The sequence below is a fragment of the Engraulis encrasicolus genome, chromosome 15, assembly GCF_034702125.1.
Source record: "Engraulis encrasicolus isolate BLACKSEA-1 chromosome 15, IST_EnEncr_1.0, whole genome shotgun sequence".
In the NCBI taxonomy this organism is placed as follows: domain Eukaryota; kingdom Metazoa; phylum Chordata; class Actinopteri; order Clupeiformes; family Engraulidae; genus Engraulis; species Engraulis encrasicolus.
In genome coordinates this window covers 10,427,542-10,447,861 of record NC_085871.1, presented here as the reverse complement: position 1 = coordinate 10,447,861, position 20,320 = coordinate 10,427,542, and the positions used below count along the sequence as shown (strand labels likewise).

General features: G+C 43.4%; 1 protein-coding gene across 2 annotated transcripts; it reads right to left on the bottom strand.

Moving 5' to 3' along the window:
* Positions 1-15,939: 15,939 nt before the first annotated feature.
* Positions 15,940-19,704, bottom strand: LOC134464435 (lens fiber major intrinsic protein-like). Of its 2 annotated transcripts, none has more exons than XM_063217881.1 (3): positions 19,607-19,704; positions 16,368-16,448; positions 15,940-16,124 (listed from the first exon to the last, which is right to left on the bottom strand). In XM_063217881.1, exons 1-3 carry the CDS (start codon positions 19,607-19,609, stop codon positions 15,963-15,965), a joined length of 246 nt encoding a protein of 81 aa, XP_063073951.1. In that variant the 5' UTR covers positions 19,610-19,704; the 3' UTR covers positions 15,940-15,962. The 2 variants fall into 2 exon arrangements, with proteins under 2 accessions (XP_063073951.1, XP_063073952.1); XM_063217882.1 differs by lacking the exon at positions 19,607-19,704 and adding an exon at positions 19,287-19,354.
* Between the last annotated feature and the right edge of the window lie 616 nt (positions 19,705-20,320).

The window sequence follows — 20,320 nt, the reverse complement described above, 5'->3', positions numbered from 1 at the left end:
TACAAAACATTTACTTTTTCAATGCTGTCAATTTTACAAAAGATCCATCTCAGAGCACAGTGTGCAGATACAGGCAGGTGGACTGTCACAGATACATACCAGCAGTAAACGTGCTGTCGGTTTAAATACCAGCGATCAATGGTCTGTGTAGAGCGTCCAACAGCAGGGCCAATATCACTCATAGTATGGCCGTGTGCAGGGGTGCCGACAGGGAGGGGGGTGGATACTTCCAAAAACCCAACTCAATGTCACCATGCATGAAAAGAGGGTTTCAACAGTTAGGCACAAACATCAAGTTTGAGTAAATGTGAGATTGACTTCACTAAGCCACACACACACACACACACACACACACACACACACACACACACACACACACACACACACACACACACACACACACACACACACACACACACACACACACACACACACACACACACACACACACACACACACACACACACACACACACACACACACACACACACACACACACACACACACACACAAGGTGTCTCATCTGCTGCAAACTCATGTTATATGGATGACCGTGGGATATTTGCAAAGTGCGCAGCTGAAAGCTTGGGGGATGTAGGAGTCTCAGGTGGGAGTGGATGGCATCTTGACTCCAGAGCCCCTGAGGTGGCAACAGGCCTCACCTGAGCAGCAGTGGCCCCTCATGTGGCCCTCATGGTCCCGATATGTGGCCCTCATGGTCCCGATATGTGGCCCTCATGGTCCCCTGTTCCTCCTCACAGCCTGGAAGTGGGTCAGAGGTTCTGACGGGTGCAGCCATGCACAGCAGAGGTGTGACAGCTAGCTGCCACAGGGGAACAGGCACACAACAACAACAACAACAACACTCAGTTCTCCTCACACCTCCAGGCACACACACACACACACACACACACACACACACACACACAGACGCGCGTGCGCGGTTTTAAAACATCGGTTTTAAAAATATATAGACTATTTTTTGTGGTGATTGGTAAAAACGCCAAAGCAGCGCTATCCATCCTTTCCATTCATCATATTTTCCGAGAAAACCCAACATGATCATGTCTCCAGCCCCTTAATGCACGCCGTACCTCCTGTGGCACGCTGTAATAGAAATTGAAAGTTAACTACTATAGTACTACACTACTATGACAGTGCACGGGGCCTTTAGTAATATATTACGACTTGGTCATTGCCATTCTGGTAACAGCTAATTTATAGTGCCGTGTCTTAAGGGGTTAAAGGCGCCCGAGTGATAGGCCTACTACTGCTTTGCTGCTGCATCTCAAAGCGCACTTCCACATCGTGTCCTCATCATGAGTTGCCTTCCTCCCCTGCGTCGACCATGGGCAAAACCATTCATATCAGGCTAAATCGCGAGGGGATAGACTAAAATTTACCTCACTGTGCTGATTTCTTCTTTGTAAATACTATAGCATTTCTCCATGCCAAAGACGCACGCGAGGAGACGAAGGTGGAGAAGAGCGGTGGTTTCCTGGGACGGGGCTGAGCTGAGGTAGGTTTTTGTATGCTGTAGCTGCACGAGCCTGTGGAGACAAGCAGAACAAATGGAGGCTCCCTTTCATGGAGAGCCAAGTGCTGCATCAGTCAGAGACAGAGCGCATTAGATGCCTTACTGTACCCACTACCCACACGCCTCCACCATCCATCCAAACTGCCCACAACACAACACACATCTTGAGCTCAGGCCTGCCGCCTGTGTGTGTGTGTGTGTGTGTGTGTGTGTGTGTGTGTGTGTGTGTGTGTGTGTGTGTGTGTGTGTGTGTGTGTGTGTGTGTGTGTGTGTGTGTGTGTGTGTGTGTGTGTGTGTGTGTGTGTGTGTGTGTGTGTGTGTGTGCGCACGCGCATCTTAAACTCCCTCCTTCACTTGCCCACAGCCCTTTGGGATTAAGTGATTGGTGTGACATTCTATTTCAAAGAAGAAATGGCGGCAGATCGGCAGGTTAATGCATTTCTGTCTACAGCGATGACTTGAGCCAACCATGAAGCAGGTGTGTGCGTGCGTGCGTGTGCGTGTGCGTGCATGCGTGCGTGCGTACGTGTGCGTGTAAGCATTAAGGAGAGAGATGGGATGGGACAGAGTGAGTAAAAAAGGATTTCTCTGTGCCTGTTAGCAGTGAGCGGGCTACTGCAATAACTCTAGACCTCTGTTCTTAAATCCTCTGAGATAAATCAATACAGCGTCCCCCATTAGCTCTCCTGCCCCCGAGTGCCAGTCTGGTAAAAACAAGACCAGACAGCAGCACATTTAGAGTAGAGCCCCAAAAAGCCCTAAACCAAACAGGTCTAATTTAACAGTCCATTTGGGAGCTCCAGTGACAGGTCTGTTTCCAGGGACCAGCACTGCCCAGGTCTGCGCAAGACAGCGGCACATTAAACATGCAGCCCTAAACCAAAGAGGTCCAATTTAATAAACCCTTTGGGGCAGGTCTGGCTCCAGGGGCCCGTGCTGCCCTGTGCTGCCCAGGCAGGGATCCTCCCAGGTGGGGAAGGAAAGCACGATGGCTGCTGTGGCTTAGTAACTAACGAGCAAGGTGGGTTGAATTAAATCATTTAATAGAAAGGACTTGAATTTCACCCTTTGGTCGAAATGTAGTAGGTCCATAGTAGCAGGCTTACTTACCACTTGCTCAGAGTTGGCATACCCAGGTCAGACACTAAGCCTGCTTACTGGAATATCGCCCAGTGCTACCCAGACAGGGAGGGATCCCCACAGGCAGGAAGAGGAGAGAGGTGGTGGCTGGAGCCAGCTGGAGGTTGTATGTAGTGGGCTGCTATTGTGGCCAGAATGAAGAACAGCTGCTGGGCTGGCTCTTCTGTGTGTGTGTGTGTGTGTGTGTGTGTGTGTGTGTGTGTGTGTGTGTGTGTGTGTGTGTGTGTGTGTGTGTGTGTGTGTGTGTGTGTGTGTGTGTGTGTGTGTGTGTGTGTGTGTGTGTGTGTGTGTGTGTGCGCGCGTGCCTGTGCATGACTGCGCTAAGTTGCACAAGTCCATTAGAGCAATGAATATCCCACACACAAATGTAAATAGCTTCAAGCATGTTCAATTATTGCTGTTTTTTTTTACTTTCAAATTTCCAATACCTGTACATGTCTGATGACTAAGATCACCTCCAAAAAATAAATAAATAAATGAACACATAACAAATAAATAAATAAATAAATAAGCATCTTCATAGATGGGCCTCTTTAGCAGGGCAAATGTTCAGTCTGTGGAGGACCAAAGCCAAGTTTAGCCAGGCAGCCATCATTACAGCCTGCTCTTGTAAAAGCACTTGCTCATATTCTGAAGCCTGCCTGGTCTAACGGCTTTACCAGCAGTACACATAATAACTCTCTCTCTCTCTCTCTCTCTCTCTCTCTCTAGATAGATGGACGGACGGAGAGACGGACAGACGCATGGACAGACAGACAGACAGACTAATACACATGCATTCTTTAGCCGTGAGAAGCCTCCCTTCCTGCACTGGTCTGCCAACTACTTCCTCTCAAAACAAAGGTGTCTACATTTTTCACACAGACAAAAATCATTCCATCTGTACAGTATGTCTCAAGTGGGTTTGTGCAACATTACATTTGTACTATATAAATGCATGGGGACAGTTTGTAATGGCAGTATTCCTGTGTGGAAATATCATCCACTGTTCTCATGCACGCACACGCACGCACACACACGCACAGCTTCCCTCAGAATGTTTCTTATCAGTATCAGCAACAATTGCCATGAGAGAAACCAGTCCATATCTCCCTGGCACACAATCAATACCATCATTTCTGACATTACTTATACATGGGTTCAGGTTGGGGGGGGGGGCAGCAACCAACAATGTAGAATGATTTCTATGGGTGTGTGAACCATACTCACTCTAGGCACATGTGAGGTTTTTTCCCCCCTTTTAGCGGCTACAGTAGTCTGAGCACTTCAACCCTATTTTATTGCGTCACATTATTCACACAATATTCACCCAGCTGTGCTCAACAGATGAGGACGAGGGGTGTGGTAATTGCATTGCTATAAATAGGCTTGGACATCATGTTCAAGGTCCTCGTGTGTGCTCTGTGCTTCGACCTTAAGAATACAGTAAGGTATGGGGGGCTGTGCACCTGTGGTGATGACCACGGCAGTGCCATTTCAATTTGAATTAAGCAACTTTATATCATTAATTAATCAACCAAAAAGCTGATAGCATTTGTGTTATGGTGATGCATTTCTTCATTGGCTGTGGCTGGTGTTATATCCAACATTCTCTTGAGGGGGTCCCACACACACACACACACACACACACACACACACACACACACACACACACACACACACACACACACACACACACACACACACACACACACACACACACACACACACACACACACACAGTGGTGGAGCATTTAGCACCCCTCCCCCCCCAGATGGGTCTGTTCTGAGCATGTACCACTACCTACCACACCAGCCTTTTATCTCAATCTGTGAGTCGAGTGAGTGGAGGCCGCCAGAGGACAGAGCAGCGTGACGTCAGGCTGCTGCAGAGACGAGAGAGAGGGCAAACTGGAAAAAGAATGAGGTTGTTCTTTTCTGAAACTGCAGGACTGCAAAGGTGACAAAGATGACTGGTTGCCTGCTGTCGTTGTCTGTCAAAGAGGAAGGTTATGTGAATGCTTTTGTACACCTCTGAGCTTTTATATTAGGGGGTGCTTTCATCATGCAGTCAGAGATGAAACTGTAACACGTGTCACAGTAAGATGTCATCAGCCTCTGGCTGTCACCTACACAGGGGATTTAGTGCAGGTGGATATGTCAGAAAAAAGAGGTTTAGGAACATTTCATATAGATTTTTCCAAATTGTGTTTTTTATCAACTACAAACCCCATAGTCTTCAAATCCACCTGTTTCCATTTTTTTTCCGAAGTGGAAACGCCCAAAATCCAAGATGGCGGATATGCAGTCAGATTCTAACACAATTGAATGTAATGGAAGGAAACATGTCATATACATTTTTGGAATTGGTGTTTTTTAGCATCTCTTGGACCCCCTGAATACAAAACTACCTGATTCTATTTCCCCCCTTCATTTTTAGAACCAAAATCCAAGATGGCTGACATAACATATAGCAAAAATGACATGTTTGGTGTTTTGAGGTCTCTAAAGTCAGTGTTTTTTTCTTGTATTTTTAATATTCTTGATGTATACAGGACCGTTCAGTCAGTCATTACATGAACTTTTTCAAAAATCATTTAAAATTGATAAAAAATCAACATGACATCTATAAAACGATTGCGTAAGCTTACCTCTCTATATGGCCAGCTGATGTGTCTCATCCCAAATCTGAGCTGGCCCCTTTGATAATTTGTGTTTTATATTTCTAGGACCCCCTCTGAAAACAAAACAATCTGTTTCCAGAATCCAAGATGGTCAACATTGTAGCAAAATATGAACATTTGGTATTTTCAGGTTTATTAAGCTATTGTGTTATTTTGTACGCCTATTGGTAATATTTTGATAGGCACATAACTGTCATTACATTAAATGTTTCGTCTCATAGGAAGAGCATCTGGAATTTGGGGTGACACACTGTAAATCTTGTGCGCACATGTCGGCTAGCAATTGGCTAGTTGCAAAAAGTTGGCCTGTTGCCTCCAACTAAACTCTCTAGACTGCTCAGAAAGTAAAAGAAAATCCTATTAATTCATTTCATTGAACAACTGTAAAAAAAATAATGGGCAAGAGGACCACCTTCATGATGTGCAGCATCATTGAGGGAGCCAGTTTCTTTTCATTTTCATGTCAATTATTTTCATAAAAGATTCACACTTGTGCCACTTATACGGATCCTCATGATGCCAAAGGTCTCACAAAGGTCAGTGTATGATAGTGTGGCAATCAGCAGTCAGCGCACCTGCCAATCTTGCACCTGAAACACAGAGGACAGACCAAGGAACCAGCAGGGAGGACAGCCAAGCCCCCTTGAGTCATGACATATGGTAGTACTTTGGGTTTGGGTTCAAATAACAGAAGGCCTTGGTTCCAAGTCGTGTGAGCCCACTCTCCTCTTCTTCACTACACATGGCTTCAGAATTGGGATGACTTGCTATGAGGCCAACATAGGCATGCCAACCGGATGAGCCACAACAGACCCACAGAGACGTGATCTCAATGGATGCTACTGATGGGTGAAGCATAATATTAGACACCATGGATGATATAGGCCTAAGTAAGTTGGGAATTATATGAGGGACGTTCAGAGCGTGTGAAGCACATGAGTGGGCTTACCGTAGGGAAGACCATATCATAGTATGTCCCATCACTACAGTTGAGGATATTCTCTGACTGTCATGCCAGAGAGCCCAGTTCTATGAGCAGAGAGCATGGCAAGATTGTTGGCATTGGAGGAATGCAACATCCCGGATAGAACATACGGTTTCACAGCCTTCAGATAAGCTGAGGCCGACCTTGAAGCAACTTTGTAGCCCTCGATATAGGCAGCCAATCCAGTGAATGTGCATATTACTGTACAGGTAGCACTGCATAATAGGTAGGCCTACTGTACATGAAGTGACTCATAGCAATTGTTGTTGGAACAATAATTTGGACCAGCATGGAATCCTCTGTGCTCGAATTCACAAATGAATGGCGTCAGAGTAGAGTAGAGTATCATTTATTGATTTATAGACCTGAAAGCAACATTAATGTTGATTTTGCTAAACAAAATGTCTTCCATCTTGGATTTTGTAATGGGCTTAGTTTATGTAATGGCTGACTTCACATTCATGTAACAAATATTACCAAAACAAGTCAACAATGGCTTTATAGACTTCAAAATATTAAATATGCCAATTTCGCCATAAATTATGTCAGCCATCTTGGATTTTGCCACAAAAAATGAAGGAAAACATTGAAAATAATTTGTTTTCTATTCAATGTTGCCCTGGAATTATAAAACAGTTCAATTGAACCTTAAAACGGCATTAATGGTGAAATTTCTACACACAGTGGCAGCCATCTTGAATTTGCCACTAAATGTTGAACGAAAAAAATGGAAACAGGTGGATCTGCATTCGGGGAGGTCCTAGAAGTAAAATAAACACCAAATGGAAAACTCTTCATGAAATGTTCCAAAACTTACATATGGACCTATACTAATTGGTTCTCTGTCACACATCAGAGACACTCAATTTGATTTTCGTGGCTTGCCACATCATTGCCTCTGACAATGGGAGGGAGGGAGAGACAGACTAGACAAGGACAAGAGGGAAAACACACGCATCAAGACGCACACAAACACACAAGCACACTAGGGCCCAATTCGAAACAGGGAAGGCAGCTGTCCTTCCAGTGAGCTAACTGGACATCGAGTCATGAAGTGTGGATCGAAACGAAAAATTGCTTTATTTCCTCTCTCGGCAGTTGACTGCATTTGTGGGCGTAATGAGAATATTTCGAGGATACATCAGATGCTGACTTCGCTGCCTTGGTACCCAACATGCTGTGCGCCACCTCCCTCTCAACCGGAAACCTGAAAAACAAACATGGCTACTACCCAAGCTACTACCTTATCATACTCTTTATTCTGACACTTATGTATGTAGATATTGAAAATCGAATGCATAAATCAACATTGTAGTATCTAAATATGCTGTCGCTAGATCTATTCATAGCCTATTTTACGATTCCGCCGTCTGACGATCATTCACCGTTCAAATAGCATGCGTAAGCTAAGCGCTAACGTGATGAACGTAACTCCCGCCATAGAATCGCCGTAACATCAAATGCGCAAGGCGGCGCACTCGTTAGTGCCGTTCGTAACGGCTGCCTCATCAGCTAACTTGACCTATCTGATCAGTGACATGTTTATGTAGGAGGAGAGTCATCGAGTCACTACTTCCCGTTTCGAATTGGGCCTAAAACACAGTAAGGTAGAGCTAAGGCAGCAGAGGCTGCCTTATTGACTGAGGGCCGAAATCAAAATCTGGTCGTGGGCCAAACTCAATATCTATTTATTAATTTTACAGTTGAGGACGATATTATTAGCCTCCCTCCTGAAATTAGACATTTCTCTTGATTTCTCAGTGAGAATGACCATTATGAACCGTTTCTGTTATTCTGGAAACAAATACACTGATGGAGATAATGTCCAATGAGTTGAATTTGCATTTTTCTATCGTTACAATGAGTTTAAACAAAAAGGGCAAAAATGACAAGGACAAAATGATTAGCCCTCTGATCATTAATGTTCAATATGACGCCATTTATGAATCAAAACTGACAACAGGCACTTTGATCAGTTGTTACCTAGGTTGGCACATGCCCCACTAGAGATTTTGGCCCATTTCTTCACTGCAAAGTGTTCTAGCTGGTCCAAATTGCATGGAGGACTGGACTTTGAGCGGGTCATTCCAGTATCATGGTTTTAGTGTCCTTGAAGAACCTCTGAACTAATTTAAATGTTTACTTTGGGTTACAATGTTGTTGGAGTACCCAGTAATCCAGATCCAGACCCAGACTCCCTGTGTCTGAGGCTGAATAACAGTCTAAAAACTTGATGCCCCCACCACTATGTGTAACTGTGGAAACTGCTTAGTCTCATTAGACCAAAGAAGCATTGGACACCTGTCTAGATGATTGTTATTGACTTGGCCTCACCTGGAGTTTGTATTTCAAGAAAGACAGCTGTTAGGGCTTGTCATCATATTGGGCTTTGGGGCCATCATCACAGAAGAACCCTTTTACTAAAGGCGGTGCATATCAGAGTGTTATTGAGCTTTGCCTATGAACATTTGAAAGTCAAAAATGAGTTTTGAAAGTCTCTGCTTTCATCTGATGAGATTCAATTGCACCTGCTTTGATGCATGAATTGTGCTTCTGTCAGGTGAAGAAAGGGATAGTCCTTAAAACGTTATAACATGGTTTCCACAATTAAACATTGTAGTGGAAGCATCATTCTGTGGCAGCCTCAGCCACAGGAAACCTTGTTTAGGTGTACGGCACCATAAAAACAGAAGATTATGATAGAATGTGGAAGGTGACCATGCAAAAATATGCTCATAGAGGAAGCTAAGATCTTCACTGGATCTTTCAATAAGATAATAACCCAAAACTTTCATCCAAAATTGTTCATGAAGGCTTTATTTGCAAAACGGTGTATCTCCATTTTGTAGAATGTTGGGAAATTTATATTTTAGTCTTGGGCATTCCATTGAATTGCATTGCAAAATGCATTTTATATAGGTTAAAAAAGTATGTTCTCAAAATATCTGAATGGTAAGAATTGACACATAGGTGATGACCTCTGAACAGTCATTTCCAATAATAAAATGCAAAAGTCAAAAAATGGATACACCGTTTTGCAAATAAACCCTTCAAATGTTCTTCAAGGTTACTAAAACTATGATGATGTTGTGGTTCAGCTCTCAATCCTTTAGATAGTCTTTTAGGAGTGGTGAAAATGAATGTCCATCCTCAACATCCAAGCAATTTGGACCAGGTTAACTATTTGCAATGACAAAATGGGCCAAAATCTCTGGTAGGGCATGTGCCAACATAGTTAACAACTAATCAAAGTGCCTGATGTCAGTTTTGGTTCATAAATGGCACTCTATTGACTATTAATGATAAGGGGGCTAATAATTTTGTCCTTGCCATTTCCTTTTTTTGTTTAAAGTCATTGTGAAAATGGAAAAGTCCAAATTCAACTCATTGGACATTATCTCCATCAGTGTATTTGTTTCCAGAATAACAGAAACGGTTCATAATGGTCCTTCTCACTGAGAAATCAAGAGAGATGTCTAATTTCAGGAGGGGGGCTAATAATATCGTCCTCAACTGTAAATGCACTAAACTTGTGTGTGCATACACTTAATACCAGGCCCGTTTCTACGATTTTGGGGGCCCTAGGTAAAGAGGTTGTCGGGGCCCTAGGGCCTTTTTCGGAAGGGGGTGCGCCTGACAGGGCAGCCACGGCGGCAGAATTTCTGTTTCGAATGGGCCAGACCAGTTTTGGATGGTACTTCAGTTATTGTCACATAGCTTACCATGTATGGAATAGCGGCCGACGAGGTGTCCCGATATCAAGCTTGAGGCTGGCCATACTCTTCCCGTCGCGGGGTCAGCTCTATGTTCCCACAGCCCGTTGGTCCCACAGCCCATTGGTCCCACAGCTCATTCTTGCTGCTCCATGTTCCCACATTTTTAAGGAATTATTCAAATATCGGCCCCATTTTCCACAACTCAATGTTCCCACATTTTTGAGTAAACTAAGAGAACATGCCTTTCTCCCTGCCATGGGACATAGGGCCTAAATTTGAATAAATTCTTAGAAATCTGGTGGAACATGGGCCAGTAGTAATAAGCTGTGGGACCAATGGGCCTAAAAATGAATGTTAAAAGTCTTAATGATGTGGGACCAATGGGCTGTGGGACCAATGGGCTGGGAACATAGACACGCTCCCCTTGCCGCGCATATGTAGCCTATGCTACGCCTGCTCTGCACATGCCAATGATGTCTTTTCATTCTTCTACTTTTCTGTTATTTCCCTGGCTGGACGTCTGGAGTGCCTTTCGTTATCACCAAAATACATTTTGGTTACACACAATGTCGTGGCTTGTTGGTACGGATAAATGGTAGAATATTATTTTTTTTCAAAAAATAACGTGTGATGTCATTTAACATTGCCATGGAATATGTTTTGAAAGAACGCACATCACCAAGACTGATTTTGGTTACGGACGATGTCATTGCTTATTGGTGTGGAGAAATAGATTTTTTACATGGCTGGGAGAGTTTTCACCCCAAGGCAGTGCAACTGCTGAACAGTGATCTTTTTAATTAATCGGGGTTTTTTATTACTTATTTCTTATTGTCTTTTTTCCCCTTTTTTGTTTTTAGGCCTTCTTCGTTTGGACGCAGAGCAGATGACCCCATCATCATTTCACTACAAATAATATGTATGTGACAAATAAAATAACTTAGAATTGGGTTTGTGTGTGATCAAGTTCAAGTCCAAGTATTCATTATGACTGGGAAAATACATTGCAAATACATGAAAAAGGCAATCTTCTCCATGGTCCCCCATTTTGAATTTCAATAAATATCAATTTTTAGCTACAAAAAGTGCTGTTCTTTCATCATACTAGTAAATATTGGTTTATTACTTATTAAATATTCATGAAAATATCTTGTTTGACAATAAGCAGCACAGTTTCAATGAGCAGGGTAGTTGCAATACCTTCTCTGGCCAGATCCTACACAGTGCACCTTTAAAGGGAATTCCCTTTACTGAATGGGCAGCATGAATTCTGGAAATAAACAACTAAAAATCTCACAATGTCCCTTTAATGTTACCTTTTTCAGGAATACTTACCATCAAAATCAAATTCTAAGTATTCATTATATCTGGAAAAATTGCATTTTTCATACATGAAAAGGGGGATCTTCTCCATGGTCCACCATTTTGAATTTCCAAAAATAGCCATTTTTAGCTGCAAAAATGAAACTTGGACCATACTAGAAAATATTTATTACTCAGTAAACTTTCATGTAAATATCAAATTTGGCAATAGGCAGCCCAGTTTCAATGAGCAGCATAGTTGTAGTACCTTTTTTTAACAGTGTCCGTTTAAAGGGAATTTTCACCAATTTCCTTGTGCTTCCTTCCTTGGATCAATGCGGTGGATGATGGCTGGTAGCCTACTAAGCAAGAGATAGAGGTCATGGAGGACGATATTCATGAAAAAGAAACATTTGTGTGTGCGTTCCAGTATCTGACCTTCCATCCTCCACTTGTGCTTGTGGCCTTGTACCAGGAAGTAATAAGTCATGATGACATTACTGACAACAGCATTATATTTCAATATCTCGCAAAAGCTCAATTGTAAAGTCATTTTCTCATTTGCAAACTGGATGGCCTGTGGGTGCAATTTAGCCAACCTAGCTCAGTACCAGAGCTCAGTACCTAGTCTGAAGTTTGAGTTCCATTTCTGTGCCAAAGCAAACCTTCCAGTGAGGCAGGGGAGCAGTACCCGTTATTGTGTTGTCTCCCTGTTCACTCTCAGGGAACAGGCCCACATTTAACACCTGGGCAACCTTGCATATCTTAAAGGTGCACTGTGTAATATTTTAGTAAATTATTTCCAGAATCCATGATGCCCATTCACAAATTCTACCTTTCATGAATAGTTACCACCACCATTCAATTCTAAGTATTCACTATGATTGGTAAAATTGCAGTTTTCATACACAAAAAGGTGGAGCTTCTCAATTTCCGCCATTTTGAATTTCCAGAAATATAAATTGTAGCTGCTAAACTTACTGTACTTTGGTCATAAATAAATATGAATTTATTACTTCGTAAATATTCATGAAAAGATCATATTTGGCAACAGCCAGTTTCAATTAGCATGGGTGACCAGACGTCCCGGTTTGGAGTTGGGTGTCCCGAGCAACCTCTGTCGGGACACAAACATGTCCCGGTTTTGGCCACCTGCTACATTGCGCTACATATCTCAGGGGTAAATATATAGAAAAGATTGCATGTTTACCTGCCACAATTAATGGCAGCTAGCTCTTGTATAGAAAGTCTGAAGGAGTAAGTTGCGATTTGTCATTCCTCCCCCTAAATTTGATTAGAATGCAGGAAAATGCATCAAAACATTTTTTTTCCTGGGGGAGGGCCCCCAGGCCCGCCTGTCAAATAGTCCTAAGTCACGCGAAGTGTCCCGGTTTCAGACTACAAAAATCTGATCACCCTAAATTAGCAGCGAAGTCTGAATCCTCAAACATGAATATGCAACACCAAAGGAAAAAAAGCCAACTTGACAGATCCTTTCTTTGTTCCTCTACGGTTATAAACAATGTCGAGGTTCTTTGGTCAAGCCAGTGTAGTGGGATAAAACGCCTTGGCCTGTTCCTCCCAAAACAACCACTAGATGGAGCAAATACATTTTATCCTTTGCAATGCTGTACATTAATGACTGGAGTGAGACATTCTAATTAAACCAGGGAAGAGATGTACTGAAAGATGAGACACGGTAAGTGATCTAATATGCACTGGATGCAATTTGCCACTGAGCGTCACCAGAGATGGTAGCAACAATCTGTAGCGTCACTACCTTTTTTAACTCCAGGTGGTGCAGTCAGTCATAGTGTTCCATGTCCAGAAATTGATTTTCATCTTTCCCCTTCAAATGTATGTAATTTTTAAAATGGAAATAATTACGGTATGCCAGTCTGTGGTGTTTGGACTAGCTGAGAGATTCACCCTTCAGCCCAGTTGTCTTTGAAAACTTTTATCTGCATTTCTGTACCACAAAAAAAGAAAAAAAAGCATGACCCATCAAAAAGTCAAAGCCAATTTAATATCATAGCAAATAAATACAGTTGGGGGGAAACAAATGTAATACAAATTGGACAAATGGTCATCTGCATGATACCAACACATGCATTCTTTGGTATTTGATAGTGACATTAAATAAAAGCTGCAGTGAAAATGCAGTCTCAGTCAGACACACACACACACACACACAAAGACACACACATACACGCAAAGAGACACACACACAGGCAAAGACACATACACACGCAAGTAAAGACACACGCATGCAAAAGACAAACACACATGTGCTATACACACATTCAGGCACACACAAACCACTTACACAGGCCCACAACCTCTCTCAAACACGCTGAACACTGCCACTGCTGGCAGCGGAGCCCATGATCCAGACCATGCGCCGTCCCAGACCACAACTGGGTGCAGTGGACCCAGCTGAGCCCGGGTGAGCACTGCAGTGAACGCCTTCCTCTGCACTCCAGCGACACTGCCTCACGCCTGCGCAGTAAGGCATTCCACTGACCCTGTTGGCCAGAAGGAACCGCGCACGCAACTGCCATTAGGAACGCTCAGCCAGGACATCAGGACTGGCCCCCCGGGGTGACTACGTCCACCATGCCCACAGTAACCAGAGTTCCCCACCAATCTCAGACATCAGCGGAGATCAAGTTCTCCAAGAAGGAAGAAAGAAATGTGACTCGGCCAGAACTTGCTGGGAGACCGAGTGAAGGAACAAACATCAAAAGAGCGCTGTTAAGCCAAGCTTCTACTCTACACTACTCTACCCTACTCTACACATGCAGTGGAGCTGCAGCCATGGTGTCGTCGTGAGGATGGTTGAGGTCAAGGCCAAGGCCAAGCTGAACCCTCTTGATCACAACGGTGACCGTGTCAAGGTGAAGATGTACATGGCAGTGCTTGCAGTTCGAATGAAGAACTACTTCCACAAGCACTGCCGAACAAAGGTCAAGAAGTGGCATCACCAAGTACACAGCCAGACCATCTCTGGTGCAATACAGCGTGAAAGTTATGGATGCCAAACCTTCTATGCAACCGGGAGTTGGCAATATCTAGAGCAGCACGACTGAGATTGGTGATGGACTCCAGGTGCTGTGAATATAGCAGGCCAGCATCAGGCCAGTCCTGAAGACCTAACTGAAAGTTCCAAATGACAGTGTGGTGCACAGTTCCTTCAGTGACCAAGGAAGTCAGTAAAATACGTTGCTAAACAAGCAAGAGACATTGTAACAAGAATGCAGGAGGAAACATTCAATGCAGTACTCACCCGAAGTCAGCTGAAGGCACAACACCCAACTGCAGTCCAGAACAATGCACAGTCCAAGTCTAGAACACCATCACCAAAAGTGGCAGCAGTCCACACACGTTCTACACACCACACACATTCTACACACACACACACTTTGCACTTGCCCACACTCTCTCTCTCACACACACACACACACACTTTGCACTGGCCCACACTCTCTCACATACACACACTTGGCACTGGCGCGCGCGCGCACGCACGCACGCACGCACGCACGCACGCACGCACACACACACACACACACACACACACACTTTGTAATGATGTAAACCCAAAATAAAAAGCTGCAGTGACCATTCAGTCCTTTACACACACACAAACACGTGTATCCACATCTTGTATTGTAGAAAATAAAATGAATTGAAAAACAAAACTGTTGAGATCATGCCAGTAAGCAAATGTAATGTAAAAAAAATATGTATATCCAAGTTGAATGTTCTAGCTCATCCCTATCATTAATTTAAATTCTGCCCCCCCCTGTCTTGGGTTAGTTGGTTTGTTCGTAGGTCTGTTTTTTGCCATTTCAGTGCACACGTGCCCTCTGTGGCCATGGTTAGAATTAGTATTAGCGAAGTACACAGATACATACATGCATACTAGGGCTGCACGATTATGGAAAAAGTCATAATCACGATTATTTGGGTAAAACTCAGAATCACGATTATTAGTCACGATTACCGGTATTGATTTTTTGCAGAATATTCTTTTAAATTATAACAAAATGAAATATAACCAAGAATAACTTATATACGGGATGGACAAAATAAAACTGAATTGTAATAATGATACAAGATGCAGCCTGTCAGTATGTTCAACACCAGCCTGTCAGCATGTTCTGGCTTCAAGGACGCTCGAAGCCAGGTCACTATTGCCATCATTACAATTGAAATCACAATTTCGATATCACGGCTTGGATAGGGCAGATGTTAGTCTGATTGTTGGGGGTTGCGGGTTGTTGGTGACTGAGTGGAGGGGAGGTTGGAGGAGAAGAGCTGGGTTGTTGGGAGGAGAACAGGAGAGTTGTTGGGAGGAGAAGATCTGGGTTGTTGGGAGGAGAAGAGCAGGAGCAGAGGAGAAGAGTTGGGTCGCTGTGAGGAGAAGAGCTGGGTCGTTGGGAGGAAAAGAGCTGGGTTGTTGGGAGGAGAAGAGCAGGGTTGCTGTGAGAAGAGGAGCTGGGTCGCTGTGAGGAGAAGAGCTGGGTCGTTGGGAGGAGAAGAGCTGGGTTGCTGGAAGTAAGGGGCTACTATAACAATACTGGCTGGCCCCTGCTTCCCCTGGCTTGGTGGCAGCCTTACGGTATAGTGTCTGGGTCTTGAACTTGATGGGCTCCCCTCAGGTGCTCCAGAGGCTGGCTGCCTTTCAGGGTGGCCAGGCCACAAATACTGGGGAAGAGCATGAAGTCATACATGACTGCGCACATACCACCACAGATCATGGGACCCACCCAGTGCACCTACAGGAGGAGGGCAGAACAGATACCATATTCAGAGACATCGGTGCAAGACAGAACAATCTTAAGACATGCAGTGCACGGCACATTCTGCAAAACACCAATACACAATGTAATACCTAATTTAATTGAATACTTCTTTACACACAAACAGTGCAGACCACATACATCTACATATGACCTGAAAGTAGTTTACAAACAATGAGAGGGTATAAGCATGTTTTGAATGTATATATTTTTTCTTACCCCGTGATTCATGAAGTTCGTCTTGAACATAGCAGGGGTGAAGGCTCTGGCAGGGTTCATTGCAGCTCCAGTGTAGAACATCTGAAACAAACGTAAAAAAGTAAGGAAGCAAGATATTTTCACACTAGATGTGGTGTTGAGAAATCAGCGCGTGTGGCCCCAAATAGAACAGTTCAAGGGTGAGAGCAGGTTCTCACATTCTGACAGCAGAGCAGACGTTTCAGGGTTCTACCTGCGCAGGTGTCACAGAAATCAAGCTAAATCACACTAAAGTAAATTCTTGTGAAGGTATGTTCTTGTACAAGGGTGGAGCACAAAATTCCCTATGTTCAAACAGCTCTAATGGAGCCCTTTATATTACTAACAGGCTTACGTAAAACCAAATCCCTGTGGGGGGCCCTTCCACAGTGAGAATAATACAGTTGACAAACCACCAAAGAGAGCAAGGGATCAAATAAAGGCATGATCAGAATACACTTACTATTAAAGTTATGGACTAACACAGAGAGACAGAATATCAATAAGAAACCCCTGGAAAATAAGATTAAAGAATATCAAAGAATACTGTATATAAATAACATTTGTCGTCTTTGTATTTCATTGGCTACAGGGGTCGAATACTTCTTTCCCTCAAAGTACTAGTTGGAAAAGCCCTTGCTCTCTAGGACAGAGGTCAGACGTTTTGTTTAGTTGATGACTACATTTGCACACATATCGTTAAGGAATTTTGTCTTTTCTTTGCAGATCATCTGTAAATCATTAAGATGTAGTGGCTGTAGCTTGGCAAATGGGTGCTTTAGTTCACAGCACACAATTACTGTAGGGTACAACATGTCTGGAGACCGTCTAGGCCACTTCATGACCTTAATGTGCTTCCCATAGAGATAGAACATTAGATTTGAGGTGACCCCATCCCCTTTTTCATGACAATCCTGGCAGCCATTATTTGGAGGCAGACCTGAGAAATGTAAATGAATGGAGAAGGCAGCTCATCACTGTCAAAGAATTGCTTAATAATGTGAAAATTCCCATCAACACACTACACAAGGACAATGGTTGAAGTGGGTTGCTAAATATGCTAAATATCTACACTATTAATATAAACTGATCTTAAAATGTACTTTATCGACTCACATGATTTAAGTAGATATTTAGCCTGACATTTCAAATCTGGTCCTTGATTAATGTGTCACTTCATATTCACACAGTTTTAGTCCTGTTTTGGACAGAGGTGGGAGTGTTCTCCATTGACTGAAGGTACCTACACTAGTTTGGAGTCTGATTGATATGGTGCTGGTGACCATTTACATGAGTCTTCAATTCAGATGACAAGTTGTTGAAAGTGCCCATCAGGTCTGTGGGGCCAGAACTCTTAACACATTGACTACCAAATCACGGGAAAACCCATTTTTACTTCCCATGCGTTGGCTTCCAAAACGGGAAAACCCGTTTTTGAGTTTTTATTGTATTTTTCATAACTACACACTTCAATGCGTATTGTGTGTGATTTTGGGAGCTCTGTGATGAGTAGAACAGGCATAGATGGCAGTCAAAAGTTTTTGTCATCATCTGGACATTTTAATCACAACGCCAGGATCGGCGCCAACCCAAGAATATTTTTAGATGCGTCCAGCATCTCTATAAGAGGGTCTGTCTGTCCGTCCGTCCGTCCGTCTGAAACGCTTTCATTCAATTGTTGTCCGTCTGAAACGCTTTCATTCAATTGTTGTCCGTCTGAAACGCTTTCTTTAAATTGTTCCTTCCTGTGGCCACAAGGCGGCAGACTTGCCATTTTGGACCGGAGCGAATGCGTGCAAGCATAGCCTTTCTATACTAAACCGGATGCTAACGTTGGCGAAAAGTAGCCTAGCCACAGGCTAACTGACAAACGTGAGGCCAACAACTCAGCCGATCGTGATGTACGCCACAAATAGACCAATCGACCTCATATTTAGACACTACAATGTTGATTTCTGCCTTCGATTTTCATCAGTTAAGAAATCTAGCGTCGGATTAACACATTATTAAGGTAGTAAAGCGAGTTGCCGCCATGTTTGTTTTCCAGAATCACCCGGGTAGAGAGCTCACGTGCAGCATTCTGGGTAATTGAGTTTCACGTTACAAAATGCGTTGCCTGGTTAACACCAGACCTAATCACAAGGGTCAACCCATAAGCGCATGATTCACCCAAACGGTTTTATTTATTTATTATTTGTCGATGTTTAGATTCTTTCCCACATGCACATAATGCTGAAATGGCGTGACACTAAAGGTTGTTAGGCCTAATAATAAATGTCTGGTAATTTGTAATGTAGCCTACTTCATCTAGGCTATGTGAAATTTCAAATCATAGCCTATGGTTCTTTTCCAAATCCAAGAATGATGATAAGCTTATTATACCCTAAACTGCAAAAAATAAAGCCATGTCTCGCCATTTTGCTGCCTTGCTGCCTGCCACAATATTTGGAGTGTCCATGATGACCAATAAACAAAAAGTACATCCTCGGGGGGCGTTGACAGGCTAGGAGGAGGCCAGGGGCCGTTTGGGGGGAAAAATGGCATAGTTGGAACTGGCATAGAGGGACGCATCTGTTGTCCGCCTGTCGGCCTTGTTGATAACTGTAAGCCTACTGTCAGGAACTGTTGCACCCCTTTCCCTGTCTGTGTACACCTTGTCTGCAATGCTGCCATCTTTTTAAACACAAGAATCGTGTTTGTATGTTGTTTACTTAGTGCTATAGTAGGCTACAGTCAGTGTCCACTCTATGGTGCTTTATAGTATGCTTCACACAATAATTAGGCAACAGAAGACAACACTTTCACATCGAGTCCGGCTGAGCACACCTTCTGGGGGGACAATGCAATTGTCCTTGGGCAGATCCTACACATTGTGAACTGTGATCGGATTATCACCCTTACCTCGGATTTGATCGGCAACCAGATAAGTTGGATTCTTCATTCTGTTCTTTTATCACCCCCATGATGAAATTGACGCTGTAGTGAACAGGAGAAGCTGGCTGCTACTGTTGGTGAAGCTAGCATTGCTATGTAAACAGTAGCATGCATGGATGGATGGCAACCATGGCACAGCACTACAGCAGTTAATCAATGTGTTAATAGCTGAAAGGGGGTCAAATACTTCTTTCCCTCAATGAAATATGACTTAATATGTATTCTTTGAAGTTAATTTCTGCATTTTCTTTTTGAGATTTTGTCTCTGCATGTTAGAATACACCTACCATGAAAATGACTATTCAGGGCGCTGTGATGCACATTGCAAGCACATTGCAAGGGTTGCACCCAGGGTTCGAATCCGGCCTGGCTCATTTGCCATCCCTACCCCGTCTCTCTCAGTCTTCGCTTCCTGCCACTCTTCACCGTCCTATCTGAAAGAAAGGCGAAAAAGCCCATAAAAAAATAATTTTAAAAAGAAAATGACAGACTACTCGTGTCTTTATTAGTACGCAAACCAACTAAATCAGAAAGGGATGAAATGCTTATTATTCACACTGTACCTGGTCCAATGTTGTCCCCCTATTTATGACACACCTGTTTATATGCTATGAGAGAGAGGGAGCAATGCAAGTGTATGTGTGTGACACTCACTCTCATGGGGTGTGCCATGGTGACAGAAGCCAATGGCCATGGGAGAGGAGCCCATGCATCCATTCCTCCTCTCATCTATCACAGAGAAGATGCAGATGACCAACTGCATGGTCAGGAAGACCACTGTAGTGACCATGCCAAGCTGGAGCTATATAAAAACAGAGACAGAGAGAGAGAGAGAGAGAGAGAGAGAGAGAGAGAGAGAGAGAGACTCCGTATTCATACAACGTGACACTGAAAGTACAGTATTTTAAGGGTGTTCTCTTAGGTTAAAGATATTAATGTTAACATGAATGTTACATTGGCTTTTTACTCACCACGCAGCGAGAAACGATGGAGGCTGTCAA

Bases quoted from the DNA above. Each gene is read 5' to 3' on its own strand.
- LOC134464435 (XM_063217881.1), bottom strand. The intron at 16,125-16,367 runs GTAAGAAAAAAT...CTCCTCCTGTAG, and splicing joins CGAACTTCATGAATCACGGG to GTGCACTGGGTGGGTCCCAT.